A 17453-nucleotide genomic window follows, 5' to 3' on the forward strand; every position below is an offset into this window, starting at 1 on the left:
CTATTTCTGTAAGCGATCTGTTTTCCCTGTCATCTTCTACTATATTGTGACTTCAGTTGTGTCTTCCCCTCCCAGAATGCTCTCTCACGCAGCCAAAGCACATCGCTGGAGGAAAAGCCGCAGTTCCCTGGAGCATCCACCGAGTTTGTAGACTCCCTGGAATTCATCCAGCCCAATGTCATCTCTGGCATCCCTATCTACAGAGTGATGGATCGGCAGGGGCAGATTATCAACCCCAGCGAAGACCCCAAGGTATAGTGTCGTTTGTTTATTATTAACAACACCAGATGGTAAGGGTCTGCACAGGTGATCTCCTGTAAGTAGCAGATAACAGACCTTGTCAGCCTAATCTGGGATCCTGTAATGTAGGGAATGAGCCAGATTGTGGAAAAAGACAGTAGTTATCGTTGAGGTGAAGGGTGTTTCGTCAAGCAGGAGCAAGGTTGTGGTGGGGAGTCAATCCCACATGTAAGTATGCAGAAAGAAAAAAAAAAGAAGGGGGCAATTCTGCACTGAATAACCAATGTGCAGTAAATTTAATAGAAATAAAAATGTAATGAACACCATAATATATATAAAAAAATAGTTGTAAAACCAGTCGTAATAGGTGTGCATTGACCTTAGATATAGTCACCCTTGTTCCACAATGGTGGGTAGGCCAGTGTCCCTCTCAAGGACAGATGGATGTAGTGACTGTGCTTAGAATGAATGACGCACCTTGGTATTACCCGGCTAGAGAGGTGGCATACCTCCCTAGATGAATATTTGGCCAGTCAAGTTTTAAAGTCTCTTGGAGTCGTATGTAGCAAGATTCAGTGTACTGTACTAATCCAATGATAGGAACGGGGCTGGTAGTTTCCGGCTTGTAGGTTCTTTTGCTGGGTGACCAGGGGTACTATAGCAACACCATAAAACACAGACGCGTTCTGTAGACTCTTCTGCTTTATTGAGGTGTATCACCTTGATAAAGCAGAAAAGTCTGCGAAACGCATCAGCTTTTATGGTGTTTTATGGGTCACCCAGCAAACGAGCCAGATTGTGTTGCTTTCCGCCTCTCCATAGCGGACTGTCAGTCAGGAACACCTGTAGGACCTGTTCTTCCAGAGAAGCTGGTATGTCACTGACACATGGTGATTGTCAGGCATGTTCCACCATTATGCACAATGTCCAGGGTGATGCCTAGATATATTACTATCTTTCTCACTAATATTGTATATACTGTATCTAAATAGAAATAAAAGGTACTTGTGTAGTTTCACGGCGGCAGTTACGTAGTCAGCGTAGTCTCCCTGTGGCCAGCATAGTCAGCTTGTGTTCTTGACTGTGTACGTTCGCGCCTAACCGGAGCTTAAGCAGTTAGCGTAGTCAGTCAGCGTTGTGTCAGCGCTTATTACATTGTGGGGGAACCATTGAGGCAGTACAGGTCCTCCCAACCTGTTCATACCCCCACTATCCACTTCGGCATGGAGTTGATATTATAAAGTGTGGCAAGCGCAGCGAGCCACCGAGCCTAAAGTGTGGCGAGTCGGAGTCTGCCAAAAGAGGGGGCGGGGGAGCTGACATCATGTGACGTCAGACGTCCCATGATGTCCGCCCCCTAGCAGGCATCAGCCCGCCCACATTCCCGAAGGAACGTCCAGCGTTTTTATCAGAACACACCCATAAACCGATGGGCGTTACCCCCTGCTACGGCCCTGTATTCACCGCTCCCCTCTGGAGCAAACAGCTCAGTGTGTGTGAAGCTCGCCAAAGCCGTATAATCACCTCCGTGTATTGAAAAAGTATATTCGTGATTCTACCATTCAGTAGTTTTTTTTAGGGATAATCACAAATATTGATGTGATCGGAACCCATTGGAGTTTATACCCAATACCTATTTAGGAGAGTAGACAGGATGGGTTGGTTCACTGATATGGTGCAAAATGTGTATTCAGTCCTCTTCCAGCTGCACTAACTAGCTGCAGCGACGCTGTATGTGACCGGGCCAAGTGCACAATGTACAAACCTCATCCACTGCGGCCCAAACAAATAATGATCCTGACGCAGGTGTTGGAGTGGAGCTTGTAGGGTTTAGCAGCCTATGTACCTGCTAAGCGGCAATTTGATTCCACCGTTTGGATAATTGTTTGGCTTTATTTGCAGGATGAACACTGTATTCTATAGGAATATTAATTACTAAATAATTAGTTAAACAATCAGCAGCCTAAGGCTTGGCATGCGGTTACTTGTACTTTCCCAACAAATGACAATAGTTACATGTTCGTAGAGTACATATTGATTCACTATAAGTTATGACAGGCAAACAGATCAGCGATGTCAGATGCGTTAAGTTGGAAACTTGGTGACTTTGTATCTTATTTTCTACCACCTGCAGATCCCTAAGGAGAAAGTACTAAAGTTTTATCACACAATGACGCTGCTCAACACTATGGATAGAATCCTATACGAGTCTCAGAGACAGGTTTGTAATTATCACCCTGCAGTAAGGTTGAAAAACTCCATGTGTTATATCTCCCTTCTGTCTGTGTCAGGGACGGGCATCATGTAACCTAGCACCCTTCTGTCTGTGTCAGGGACGGGCGTCATGTAACCTAGCGCCCTTCTGTCTGTGTCAGGGACGGGCGTCATGTAACCTAGCACCCTTCTGTCTGTGTCAGGGACGGGGATCATGTAACCTAGCGCCCTTCTGTCTGTGTCAGGGACGGGGATCATGTAACCTAGCGCCCTTCTGTCTGTGTCAGGGACGGGCGTCATGTAACCTAGCACCCTTCTGTCTGTGTCAGGGACGGGCATCATGTAACCTAGCACCCTTCTGTCTCTGTCAGGGACGGGGATCATGTAACCTAGCGCCCTTCTGTCCGTGTCAGGGACGGGCGTCATATAACCTAGCGCCCTTCTGTCTGTGTCAGGGACGGGCGTCATGTAACCTAGCACCCTTCTGTCTGTGTCAGGGACGGGCGTCATGTAACCTAGCGCCCTTCTGTCCGTGTCAGGGACCGGCATCATGTAACCTAGCGCCCTCCTGGCTGTGTCAGGGACGGGGATCATGTAACCTAGCACCCTTCTGTCTGTGTCAGGGACCGGCATCATGTAGCCTAGCGCCCTCCTGGCTGTGTCAGGGACGGGGATCATGTAACCTAGCGCCCTTCTGTCTGTGTCAGGGACCGGCATCATGTAGCCTAGCGCCCTCCTGGCTGTGTCAGGGACGGGGATCATGTAACCTAGCGCCCTTCTGTCTGTGTCAGGGACCGGCATCATGTAGCCTAGCGCCCTCCTGGCTGTGTCAGGGACCGGGATCATGTAACCTAGCGCCCTCCTGTCTGTGTCAGGGACCGGCATCATGTAGCCTAGCGCCCTCCTGGCTGTGTCAGGGACCGGGATCATGTAACCTAGCGCCCTTCTGTCTGTGTCAGGGACCGGCATTATGTAGCCTAGCGCCCTCCTGGCTGTGTCACCCTGCAGTGAGAGGTACGGGCACTATGTCTAATTGTTCCCTCCAGTTATTGTGTCATCCTGCAATAGGCAGGGCAGCCCACAGGCCTTATAGCTCCCCCTCCTGTGTCACCATGCAGTGATAGGGATTGGCACCATGTCTCATAGCGCCCTTCTGTCCGTGTCAGGGATGGGGATCATGTACCCTAGCGCCCTTCTGTCCGTGTTGGGGACGGGCATCATGTAACCCAGCATCCTTCTGTCGGGGACGGGCATCGTGTAACCTAGCGCCCTTCTGTCTGTGTCGGTGACGGGCATCATGTAAACTAGCACCCTTCTGTCTGTGTCGGGGACGGGCATCATGTAACCTAGCGCCCTTCTGTCTGTGTCGGGGACGGGCATCATGTAACCTAGCGCCCTTCTGTCTGTGTCAGGGACCGGCATCATGTAGCCTAGCGCCCTCCTGGCTGTGTCACCCTGCAGTGAGAGGTACGGGCATCATGTCTCGTCATCCTGCAGTGATAGGGATTGGCACCATGTCTCATAGTGCCCTCCTGGCTGTGTCAGCCTGCAGTAAGAGGTACGGGCCCTTATTCTGATCTGTTTGCAAGGACCAGAATCTTCGCAAGGACATCGATGGTTGCATATGCAGTATGTACGGTGTAATGGTGCCTTACTGCCTCACAGCACTGAGGTCATGGGTTCTATTCCCACCATGGCCCTAACTGCGGAGTTTGTATATTCTCCCCGTACTTGCGTGGGTTTCCTCCCACATTCCAAAAATATAGTGGTAGGCTAATTGGCTTTCAACAAAATTAACCCTAGAATGTCTGTGTGTGCGTGTATATGTGGTAGGGAATATAGATTGTAAGCTCCACTGCGTCAGGGACTGATGTGAGGGTTCACGTATTCTCTGTACAGCGCTGTGGAATATGTATGAGATATATATATATATATATATATATATATATACCTACTATCTCCGGCACTCGCCTCTATTCTCTGGAAGAACTCACATACACACAAGGTGCATTGCAACGTTTCGGACCGGTTTAATTCAGTCCGTCATCAGGCAGCAAAATATATATATATATATATATATATATATATATATATATAGCAGAATTGTCGGCGGCACTCAGGAAAGAAATACACGACACACAGCCAGGACTTTGCCAAAGTTTCAATGCTGGTGCATTTTCGTCAGGGCGATACAGATATATATATATATAACTGGTAATAATAGTCTCTGTACAACGCTGCAGAATATGTGTGCACTATATAAGAACGCACCCAAGAGTGCAGGCGAGGGGCGTGGAGCGGCGGGCCGTCCCATTTGCATATGGGAACACACAGCGTTTCCCGGGCGTTCCCATGAGAACGCTGGACTTTCTCATGATAATGAGAATCACCGGATGTCAGCTGCCCGCCCACTTCCTCCCGAGCCTCCAGGCATATGTAAGTGACTTAGAGTCACTTTTATATGCGTGCGCCTTCACCATCATTCGATGGGCGCCGACCATCGAACAATGTGGAAGGATCCCCCAAGGCTGTTACTGTGTAACATCCAATCGCAGGCCCCGCCATTCGCCAAGTTTCGTGGACTCTCAAGGCTGCGAATCATCTAGAATAACTCCCTAAGACTAGACTTACTCAGCACTGCAAAGGCTGTGATGACTTCAGCTCCCTCCCAATGGACGGGTACTCCCAGAAAATGCTGCGCCCCCAAACGGCAGAAGCGTCTTTCGATCTGTGTCACCGTACAGTAAGAGGGACAGTCACCATGTCTAATTGTTACCTCCCCCCCCCCCCTGTCATTGTAACATAGTATATATGGACAGAGAAGAAAATAAGGGGTTGTAGAGTTGGATGCACACCTTTAGGGAGAATTCACATTTGAATAGATTTTTCTTAGTTTTTCTTAAAAATGCCCTTCTAGTTTTTCTTTTATTACCTGAAACATGGGGACTGTTAGATATGATGAAATCAAGAGGTTAAAATGACATACAGTTACTACATAAATGAACATAGAGTTCTCTTTTTTGCACTCTACAACCCCTTTTTTTCTTCTCTGTCCATATAGGCTTTACAACGGTTGTGAGGATAGCACCCCCACCGCAGGAATAAATAAATAGGTGGTACTGTAAGACCCACATTAATGGGTCTAAAACAATAGAGTGCAGACTTACCCCTCTCGTCCATTGGGGTGTGGTATAGTAGCCCGACAGTCGGGATTCCGACAGTCATTAGTCAGACGTCGGAATCCCGACTGCACAGCGTGGGGAGCGCAATGAAGCCCCTTGCGGGCTCGCCGCACTGCGGGCACGGTGGTGAGCTGCGCTCGCCACCTATTTTATTCTCCCTCTATGGGGGTCGTGGACCCCCACAAGGGAGCAGTCGGGATTCCGACGTCGGAGGAATGACTGTTGGAATCCCGACTGTCGGGGAGCCGTCCGGCACCCGTCCATTGTAACATAGTAATAAGGATATATCATGTCACATAGCACTTTTCTGTCTTTGCCCCCCTGCAGTGTGCGGTACAGATGCCATGTAGCATAGCCCCATTATGTCTGTGTTCCCCTGCAGTGGGCGATACAGATGCCATGTAGCATAGCCCCATTATGTCTGTGTTCCCCTGCAGTGGGCGATACAGATGCCATGTAGCATAGCCCCATTATGTCTGTGTTCCCCTGCAGTGGGCGATACAGATGCCATGTAGCATAGCCCCATTATGTCTGTGTTCCCCTGCAGTGGGCGGTACAGATGCCATGTAGCATAGCCCCATTATGTCTCTGTCCCCCCTGCAGTGGGCGGTACAGATGCCATGTAGCATAGCCCCATTATGTCTCTGTCCCCCCTGCAGTGGGTGGTACAGATGCCATGTAGCATAGCCCCATTATGTCTCTGTCCCCCCTGCAGTGGGCGGTACAGATGCCATGTAGTATAGCCCCATTATGTCTGTGTCACCCTGCAGTGGGTGGTACAGATGCCATGTAGTATAGCCCCATTATGTCTGTGTCACCCTGCAGTGGATGGTACAGATGCCATGTAGCATGGCCCCATTATGTCTCTGTCCCCCCTGCAGTGGGCAGTACAGATGCCATGTATTATAGCCCCATTATGTCTCTGTCCCCCCTGCAGTGGGCGGTACAGATGCTATGTAGTATAGCCCTATTATGTCTGTGTTCCCCTGCAGTGGGTGGTACAGATGCCATGTATGTAGCATAGCCCCATTATGTCTCTGTCCCCCTGCAGTGGGCGGTACAGATGCCATGTATTATAGCCCCATTATGTCTCTGTCCCCCCTGCAGTGGGCGGTACAGATGCCATGTATTATAGCCCCATTATGTCTCTGTCCCCCCTGCAGTGGGCGGTACAGATGCCATGTATTATAGCCCCATTATGTCTCTGTCCCCCCTGCAGTGGGCGGTACAGATGCTATGTAGTATAGCCCTATTATGTCTGTGTTCCCCTGCAGTGGGTGGTACAGATGCCATGTATGTAGCATAGCCCCATTATGTCTCTGTCCCCCTGCAGTGGGCGGTACATATGCCATGTAGCATAGCCCCATTATGTCTGTGTTCCCCTGCAGTGGGCGGTACAGATGCCATGTAGCATAGCCCCATTATGTCTGTTCTACTGCAGTGGGCGGTACAGATGCCATGTAGCATAGCCCCATTAAGTCTGTGTCACCATGCAGTGGGCGGTAAAGATGCCATGTAGCATAGCCCCATTATGTCTGTGTTCCCCTGCAGTGGGCGGTACAGATGCCATGTAGCATAGCCCCATTATGTCTGTGTTCCCCTGCAGTGGGCGGTACAGATGCCATGTAGCATAGCCCCATTATGTCTGTTCCCCTGCAGTGGGCGGTACAGATGCCATGTAGCATAGCCCCATTATGTTTGTGTCACCCTGCAGTGGGCGGTACAGATGCCATGTAGCATAGCCCCATTATGTCTGTGTTCCCCTGCAGTGGGCGGTACAGATGCCATGTAGCATAGCCCCATTATGTCTGTTCTACTGCAGTGGGCGGTACAGATGCCATGTAGCATAGCCCCATTATGTCTGTGTCACCATGCAGTGGGCGGTAAAGATGCCATGTAGCATAGCCCCATTATGTCTGTTCCCCTGCAGTGGGCGGTACAGATGCCATGTAGCATAGCCCCATTATGTTTGTGTCACCCTGCAGTGGGCGGTACAGATGCCATGTAGCATAGCCCCATTATGTTTGTGTCACCCTGCAGTGGGCGGTACAGATGCCATGTAGCATAGCCCCATTATGTCTGTGTTCCCCTGCAGTGGGCGGTACAGATGCCATGTAGTATAGTCCCATTATGTCTGTTCCCCTGCAGTGGGCGGTATAGATGCCATGTAGCATAGCCCCATTATGTCTCAGACACCCTGCAGTGGGTGGTACAGATGCCATGTAGCATAGCCCCATTATGTCTCTGTCACCCTGCAGTGGGCGGTACAGATACCATGTAGCATAGCCCCATTATGTCTGTGATCCCCTGCAGTGGGCGGTACAGATGCCATGTAGCATAGCCCCATTATGTCTGTTCCCCTGCAGTGGGCGGTATAGATGCCATGTAGCATAGCCCCATTATGTCTGACACCCTGCAGTGGGTGGTACAGATGCCATGTAGCATAGCCCCATTATGTCTCTGTCACCCTGCAGTGGGCGGTACAGATACCATGTAGCATAGCCCCATTATGTCTCTGACACCCTGCAGTGGGTGGTACAGATGCCATGTAGCATAGCCCCATTATGTCTCTGACACCCTGCAGTGGGCGGGACAGATGCCATGTAGCATAGCCCCATTATGTTTGTGACACCCTGCAGTGGGCGGGACAGATGCCATGTAGCATAGCCCCATTATGTCTCTGACACCCTGCAGTGGGTGGTACAGATGCCATGTAGCATAGCCCCATTTTGTCTCTGACACCCTGCAGTGGGCGGGACAGATGCCATGTAGCATAGCCCCATTATGTTTGTGTCACCCTGCAGTGGGCGGTACAGATGCCATGTAGCATAGCCCCATTATGTCTCTGACACCCTGCAGTGGGCGGGACAGATGCCATGTAGCATAGCCCCATTATGTCTCTGACACCCTGCAGTGGGCGGGACAGATGCCATGTAGCATAGCCCCATTATGTTTGTGTCACCCTGCAGTGGGCGGTACAGATGCCATGTAGCATAGCCCCATTATGTCTCTGACACCCTGTAGTGGAAGGGTCATTTCTCTGTATGTTCAGGGACACTAATCATATAGTTCTTTCTCTTACAGGGAAGGATTTCTTTCTATATGACCAACTATGGAGAGGAGGGGACCCATGTGGGCAGTGCAGCTGCTCTGAATGACACAGACCTTGTATTTGGGCAATACCGGGAGGCCGGTGAGTTGCCATCTGTACAGTAATTATCCACCCTGCTATACCCATGCACCCGGGGGTGTAAGCTTGTCCTGGTTTGTTTTTTATTCTGTAGGAGTCTTGATGTATAGGGGATACCCTCTAGATATGTTCATGGCACAGTGCTATGGAAATGTCTCCGACACTGGCAAGGGCAGACAGATGCCTGTGCATTATGGCTGCAAAGAACGGAATTTTGTCACCATCTCCTCTCCACTAGCAACACAGATACCACAAGGTAAATATTACAGTATCCCAGCCCCACATCTATTGCTGCACTGTCCTGCTGCTGTAACTACTATTCCTGTACTGACACCGCACACACACAGCTCTGTCCTGCTGCTGTCACAGCTATTCTGTACTGACACAACACATAGCTCTGTCCTGCTGCTGTCACAGCTATTCTGTACTGACACAACACATAGCTCTGTCCTGCTGCTGTAACTACTATTCCTGTACTGACACCACACACATAGCTCTGTCCTGCTGCTGTCACTGCTATTCCTGTACTGACACCACACACATAGCTCTGTCCTGCTGCTGTCACTGCTATGCCCATACTGACATCACACACACAGCTTTGTCCTGCTGCTGTAACTACTATTCCCGTACTGACACCACACACAGCTCTGTCCTGCTGCTGTAACTGCTATTCTGTACTGACACAACACATAGCTCTGTCCTGCTGCTGTCACTGCTATTCCTGTACTGACACCACACACAGCTCTGTCCTGCTGCTGTCACTGCTATGCCGGTACTGACATCACACACACAGCTCTGTCCTGCTGCTGTAACTACTATTCCTGTACTGACACCGCACACACACAGCTCTGTCCTGCTGCTGTAACTACTATTCCTGTACTGACACCACACACAGCTCTGTCCTGCTGCTGTCACTGCTATTCCTGTACTGACACCACACACAGCTCTGTCCTGCTGCTGTCACTGCTATTCCTGTACTGACACCGCACACACACAGCTCTGTCCTGCTGCTGTAACTACTATTCCTGTACTGACACCACACACAGCTCTGTCCTGCTGCTGTAACTACTATTCCTGTACTGACACCACACACAGCTCTGTCCTGCTGCTGTCACTGCTATTCCTGTACTGACACCGCACACACATAGCTCTGTCCTGCTGCTGTAACTACTATTCCTGTACTCACACTGCGCACACAGCTCTGTCCTGCTGCTGTCACTGCTATTCTGTACTGACACCGCACACACAGCTCTGTCCTGCTGCTGTCACTGCTATTCCTGTACTGACACCACACACACAGCTCTGTCCTGCTGCTGTCACTGCTATTCCTGTACTGACACTGCACACACAGCTCTGTCCTGCTGCTGTCACTGCTATTCCTGTACTGACACCACACACACAGCTCTGTCCTGCTGCTGTCACTGCTATTCCTGTACTGACACTGCACACACAGCTCTGTCCTGCTGCTGTCACTGCTATTCCTGTACTGACACCACACACACAGCTCTGTCCTGCTGCTGTCACTGCTATTCCTGTACTGACACTGCACACACAGCTCTGTCCTGCTGCTGTCACTGCTATTCCTGTACTGACACCACACACACAGCTCTGTCCTGCTGCTGTCACTGCTATTCCTGTACTGACACCGCACACACACAGCTCTGTCCTGCTGCTGTAACTACTATTCCTGTACTGACACCACACACATAGCCCTGTCCTGCTGCTGTAACTACTATTCCTGTACTGACACCACACACACACACACACACAGCTCTGTCCTGCTGCTGTAACTACTATTCCTGTACTGACACCGCACACACACAGCTCTGTCCTGCTGCTGTAACTACTATTCCTGTACTGACACCACACACAGCTCTGTCCTGCTGCTGTCACTGCTATTCCTGTACTGACACCGCACACACATAGCTCTGTCCTGCTGCTGTAACTACTATTCCTGTACTGACACTGCGCACACAGCTCTGTCCTGCTGCTGTCACTGCTATTCTGTACTGACACCGCACACACAGCTCTGTCCTGCTGCTGTCACTGCTATTCCTGTACTGACACCACACACACAGCTCTGTCCTGCTGCTGTCACTGCTATTCCTGTACTGACACTGCACACACAGCTCTGTCCTGCTGCTGTCACTGCTATTCCTGTACTGACACCACACACACAGCTCTGTCCTGCTGCTGTCACTGCTATTCCTGTACTGACACTGCACACACAGCTCTGTCCTGCTGCTGTCACTGCTATTCCTGTACTGACACCACACACACAGCTCTGTCCTGCTGCTGTCACTGCTATTCCTGTACTGACACTGCACACACAGCTCTGTCCTGCTGCTGTCACTGCTATTCCTGTACTGACACCACACACACAGCTCTGTCCTGCTCTCACTACTATTCATATATTGCACACGCCACTACACCTCTTTTGTAGTTTGGTGGCCAGCACAGTATGTATACGTTGTCCTAAAAGCTGTATATTTGGCTTTGTCCTAGCTGTGGGCGCAGCGTACGCCATGAAGAGGGAGAACGTAGATCGCGCTGTCATCTGTTACTTTGGTGAAGGAGCCGCCAGTGAAGGAGATGCTCACGCTGCTTTTAACTTTTCGGCCACGTTAGAGTGTCCAGTGATCTTCTTCTGCAGGAACAATGGTTACGCCATCTCTACCCCGACCAACGAGCAGTACCGCGGAGATGGCATTGGTGAGTGCAGTATATTTATCCTGGAGCTAGTCCTGCCTCCAGGAGGGGAACTCAGGGAACACTGGGTACAGACTCAGGGTTTAGTACAGGTGCCTTAGACATCACCTCCCACACTGTATACATATAGGTCTGAATGCATCCCGGCGGATAGGATGCTGGTATTCATTAGGCTGCACAGTGTGGGGGGGTTCTTTAAAGAGGGATACGGTCATATTGTCTACAGCATTTAGGTCTACACCACTAGGTCGACCTGCATTTAGGTCGACCTTCATGTAGGTCGACAGGGTCATTAGGTCGACTTTTATAAGGTCGACAGGGTCATTAAGTCGACATGGGGTCATTTCACTGTTTTATGAGTCGACATGTGCCGATAGGCGGTATTTCATGCCCTACCATCCACTAGGGTGTGGTGGGTGAATAAAATAGTGTGCCCGAACCATTCAAAGGGCCCCGATGCTATGTTGACTGTCGACGCTTAAAAAAAAAAACTTTTTTACTGTCGACCTAAAGGTGGCCATACATCAGAAAGATATTGTACCCAATCATACAATCTCAATTGATTGTAAGATGGATTGTATGCAGATTGTGTGCACATCTTGTGTACACAATCATACAATCAATCATAAGATGACTGATTGTATGATGGATTGTATGCAGATTGTGTGCACATCTTGTGTACACAATCATGCAGCAGATGGATTGTGTGTAGATTGTTTGTCCAAAAACCACCAAGGACTACTGGGGATTTCAAGGGAAATTGTACACAATCATGAGCGCAATCGATCTTAAGATCGATCTTTCTGATGTATGGCCAGCTTAACACCTCTCGACCTAATGACCCTGTCGACCTAACCCAGGTCAACCTAAATGCAAGTCGACCTAATGGTGTAGACCTAAATGCAGTCTGACAAATGATCCCATTCCTTTAAAGAAGGGTGGATAATTTTCATCTTGAATAGTTACAGTCCGTTGTTAGAATAAAATGCTTTGGGGATGTGACTTGATGTTACAATGAAGAAAAACTGAGGTAGAGAAGTGTGCCAGGGCAACCAATCAGCAGTTTTATAGAATACACTTGATACAGCTATAAATGTTACTTCAAAGCTTATTGGTTACCACGGCACACTTACCCACTGACATACTTCTTCATGGTCTACAGTCTGGCAGCTCTCTCTCTCTTCACACTTAGAGGTAACTGGGGCAGATGTATGAACGGTCGTTATGGGGGAGAAGGGGTATTAGCGCACGTTATGTGCACTGATACCGCTTCTCCCCCATGTATGAAGCGGCCGGGATGCGGTAATCCCGCGCATGCCCAGTGCTGCCGGCCGGGGGACAGGAGATAGCGCATCAGTATTAACTGATGCGCTATCTTCAGAAAGGGACATCGCCGAAGGGGGGAGTTAACACTCCCCTGCTTCGGCAGACAAGATGTTAATACATCTTGTCGATGTCCCTTCCTGCTTCGCCTCACTATTGAGGCGAAGCAGGAAGTATCATAGCGGCGCGATAAGCGCTGCTATGATACATCTGCCCCAATGTATGAAGCTGGAGAAGTTGTATCTATCCCCATAAAGAATGTTATGTGCAAAGGTGAAAATGCACCAACCAATCAGTTCTTAACTGTCAATTTACATATTGGAGCTGATTGGCTGGTGCATTATCACCTTGCCCATAACGTTCTTTATGGGGATAGATACCACTTCTCCAAGCTTCATAGATTTACTCCTTAGAGAGGTCATATAGTAGTTGGTTGGGACTGGTGGGGGGCCCGTGGCTACACAGGGGGCCACTAATGGATGTCACAGATATTTGGTTTGGGTGTTTCTGTCCATCTGCTGACACCGCTTTATCCCATGTGTTACCACAGCTGCCCGGGGGCCTGGTTATGGCATCATATCTGTTCGCGTGGATGGAAATGATGTCTTTGCTGTGTATAATGCTACCAAAGAGGCAAGGCGCAGAGCAGTAGCGGAGAACCAGCCTTTCCTCATAGAGGCCATGACGTACAGGTAATCTATAGCTGTACTGGTAACATGCGGCCACTCAGCTATGGACAGGGAGGCTAAGGAACTCTCCTATGTATCGCAGGATCGGGCACCACAGCACCAGTGACGACAGCTCCGCGTACCGCTCTGTAGATGAGGTCAATTATTGGGACAAACAGGACCACCCCATCTCTCGGCTCCGCCACTACATGTTACACAAGGGCTGGTGGGACGAGGAACAAGAGAAGATATGGAGGAAGAAGTCACGTAAAATGGTGAGGAGCAGGTTATATTGTAACGCTTCCCAGGGCAGGGTGACTGCACTAATCCCCCAGCACTAAGGAAGGGAAGGCTAGCAGCCTGTCATTGCGCTGCTTATAGTCTGACAGCCAGTGTATGCCAGTCATTACCACCAATGCTCCAGCACGCAGTATGGGAAACGTGGGGAGCACTGGCGTAGTGGGACAGTGCAGGGACTGGGTGGATTGGGAGTGTCAGAAAGGTGCAGGGACTGTGTGTGCATGTAGGTAGATGGTGCAGTGGGATACTGCAGGAACTGTGTGCTTGTGTACATGGAGTGTTGGAGAGGTGCAAGGACATGGAACATTGGGACAGCGCTGGGACTGTGTGTACATGGAGTAGTGGGACAGCGCAGCGACTGTGTGTGTACATGGAGTAGTGGGACAGCGCAGCGACTGTGTGTGTACATGGAGTAGTGGGACAGCGCAGCGACTGTGTGTGTACATGGAGTAGTGGGACAGCGCAGCGACTGTGTGTGTACATGGAGTAGTGGGACAGCGCAGCGACTGTGTGTGTACATGGAGTAGTGGGACAGCGCAGCGACTGTGTGTGTACATGGAGTAGTGGGACAGCGCAGCGACTGTGTGTGTACATGGAGTAGTGGGACAGCATAGGGACTGTGTGTGTACATGGAGTAGTGGGACAGCATAGGGACTGTGTGTGTACATGGAGTAGTGGGACAGCATAGGGACTGTGTGTGTACATGGAGTAGTGGGACAGCATAGGGACTGTGTGTGTACATGGAGTAGTGGGACAGCATAGGGACTGTGTGTGTACATGGAGTAGTGGGACAGCATAGGGACTGTGTGTGTACATGGAGTAGTGGGACAGCATAGGGACTGTGTGTGTACATGGAGTAGTGGGACAGCATAGGGACTGTGTGTGTACATGGAGTAGTGGGACAGCACAGGGACTGTGTGTGTACATGGAGTAGTGGGACAGCACAGCGACTGTGTGTGTACATGGAGTAGTGGGACAGCATAGGGACTGTGTGTACATGGAGTAGTGGGACAGCACAGCGACTGTGTGTGTACATGGAGTAGTGGGACAGCACAGGGACTGTGTGTGTACATGGAGTAGTGGGACAGCATAGGGACTGTGTGTGTACATGGAGTAATGGGACAGCATAGGGAATGTGTGTGTACATGGAGTAGTGGGACAGCGCAGCGACTGTGTGTGTGTACATGGAGTAGTGGGACAGCGCAGCGACTGTGTGTGTACATGGAGTAGTGGGACAGCATAGGGACTGTGTGTACATGGAGTAGTGGGACAGCGCAGGGACTGTGTGTACATGGAGTAGTGGGACAGCGCAGCGACTGTGTGTGTGTACATGGAGTAGTGGGACAGCGCAGCGACTGTGTGTGTACATGGAGTAGTGGGACAGCATAGGGACTGTGTGTACATGGAGTAGTGGGACAGCGCAGCGACTGTGTGTGTACATGGAGTAGTGGGACAGCATAGGGACTGTGTGTACATGGAGTAGTGGGACAGCGCAGCGACTGTGTGTGTACATGGAGTAGTGGGACAGCATAGGGACTGTGTGTACAATGAGTAGTGGGACAGCGCAGCGACTGTGTGTGTACATGGAGTAGTGGGACAGCATAGGGACTGTGTGTGTACATGGAGTAGTGGGACAGCGCAGGGACTGTGTGTGTACATGGAGTAGTGGGACAGCGCAGGGACTGTGTGTATACATGGAGCAGTGGGACAGTGCAGGGACTGAGTTCATGTACAGGGCATATTGGGAATTAGTGGCAGTGTGCGTTAGTACATTGCTCATTATACTCCACACGTGCACTGAGTGTTTTGTACCTGTAGGTGATGGAAGTCTTTGAAGAGGCGGAGCGAAAACAAAAGCCCAAGATCGAGCACATGTTCTCAGATGTCTACCACGAGAAGCCAGCGCATATAAAGAAACAGGAGGAGTCTCTGATGAAACACTTGAAGATCTATGGGGAACACTACCCTTTGGACAACTTTGAGAAGTAACTCCCTGCGGGGACAGAGACTTGCTGTTACTCCGAGATTCCTGTTACAGGCAGCACAACGCTCCAGACTGTGTCACCTCCTCAGGGCTGCTCATTCCAGCTTTTATATTTCTGATTTCCGTGGTGGCTGAATATTGGCATTCTTTAGGGAGAGGGTGGTTTTAAAGCAAGTGTCAGATCCCTGAGATACAGTACAACGCCTTTCTGCTGTGCCTGAGACCTGTAGGATTTCCGTGGCAAGCGAGAGGGGTCAGGCTTTGTAATTTACTCTGTTACAATAGAACACTAAACATTGGGGCATCTGTAAAGAGATTGCAGTGAATAAATGTCTTCTAGATTCAGGTGGGCCCATCTTGTCCCTTGTCTCTTCATTATTCACAACATTCAAAGATATCGCAATGTCCCTACAAGGGTCTTGTATTTGAACCAAACATATTGAACATTACAACATGGTACTGCTTGGTTGTAGAAGACCATACCGCCGGTAGGATATTCCCAACTGCTACTGGGATCAACAGTGCCCAGTATGCAGGGTGGAGCTTATTGTATCACTGGGGTAGATGTATGTAGCAGTGATAAGGGAGAAGTGATAAAGTGCTTAGCTCCTGACTGTTAAGTTGCAGGCTGGATTTAAAAGGACTGTTATGAGCTGATTGGCCGGTGATAAAGTACCAGGAATTTTATCACTTCTCCCTTATCACTTCTTCATACATCTACCCCTCAGTACCTATCACAACTGGTGGGATATTCCCAACTGCTACTGGGATCAATGGTGCTCAATGTGTGGGGTGAAGCTTATTGTATCAGTACCTATCGCAAGTCCTTGCGTCTTATGAATTACTGGTAATCCTTATTACCGTTTAGATATTGCTAAATAAGCCAGACCAGGACTGCTATGCAGGTGCCCAATGACCTTTAGTAAAAATGATTGAGGTTTTGTTTTTAAATATTTTATTTTTTTAACCTTTTCATCTATTTCCGTCATTTACTGTACCGTAATGCCACCAATTTAAGAAGAGAACACTGGTCATTGCGTAATATTTTATTTATAATTACTGTAGATTATTCGGCTGTCACGCACCTCTTCCAAAGAAATCATTATTCAGTATTTTAAAAACTGATATGTCCTTTTTGCTGCAGAGTTGGGTTGAAATATCCTGATGTTACTGTCAGAGCCCAATGTGGGTTTGTCAGACAATAAAAGACCTTACTCTGATGCGGCACTAATGGACAACACACAGAAATGTCTAAATGGGTTTTTCATAAATAATTCTATTACAGAAATCCTGGCATCCGCTGCTGCTCTGTCTGCCCAGCGTTGCAATTGCTTATACTTCTCCCATCCCCTACAGATGAATCCTTTTCCTGCCAACTGCTAGAGGCAATACATTAACCCCCTCTACTCTCGCTGTATGAGGCAGTAACGTGTGTGTGATTTGTACAAAGCAAACCACACATTTCTTGGGGTGATATTTACAAACAATGGTTGATGGATCTATCTCCCAGTCAAGTATCAGTTTCCGGTTCCCTGATCTTAATAAATATTTCACTTCCTAACGACTTTGTGAGCGGATGCACACCTGAAGGCCTGCTCGTTATACTGGCTGGTGGAAACTAGTACCCCCCTTAGCAGCCAGCA

The 17453-nt window shown here is 49.4% G+C and overlaps 1 protein-coding gene across 1 annotated transcript in view; it reads left to right on the top strand.

Moving 5' to 3' along the window:
- BCKDHA (branched chain keto acid dehydrogenase E1 subunit alpha) overlaps positions 1–16160 on the top strand; it is a 20968-nt gene extending 4808 nt beyond the window's left edge. Inside the window, exons 2-9 of the mRNA XM_083159835.1 lie at positions 76–252; positions 2375–2461; positions 8721–8829; positions 8921–9082; positions 11332–11538; positions 13409–13550; positions 13630–13801; positions 15645–16160. Coding sequence (XP_083015961.1) covers positions 76–252; positions 2375–2461; positions 8721–8829; positions 8921–9082; positions 11332–11538; positions 13409–13550; positions 13630–13801; positions 15645–15815 — 1227 coding nt within the window. The 3' untranslated portion in view covers positions 15816–16160. The remainder of the gene's footprint in view (positions 1–75; positions 253–2374; positions 2462–8720; positions 8830–8920; positions 9083–11331; positions 11539–13408; positions 13551–13629; positions 13802–15644) is intronic.
- Positions 16161–17453: the final 1293 nt, after the last annotated feature.

This window comes from Crinia signifera, chromosome 9 (genome assembly GCF_055691185.1).
Source record: "Crinia signifera chromosome 9, ASM5569118v1, whole genome shotgun sequence".
Lineage (NCBI taxonomy): Eukaryota > Metazoa > Chordata > Amphibia > Anura > Myobatrachidae > Crinia > Crinia signifera.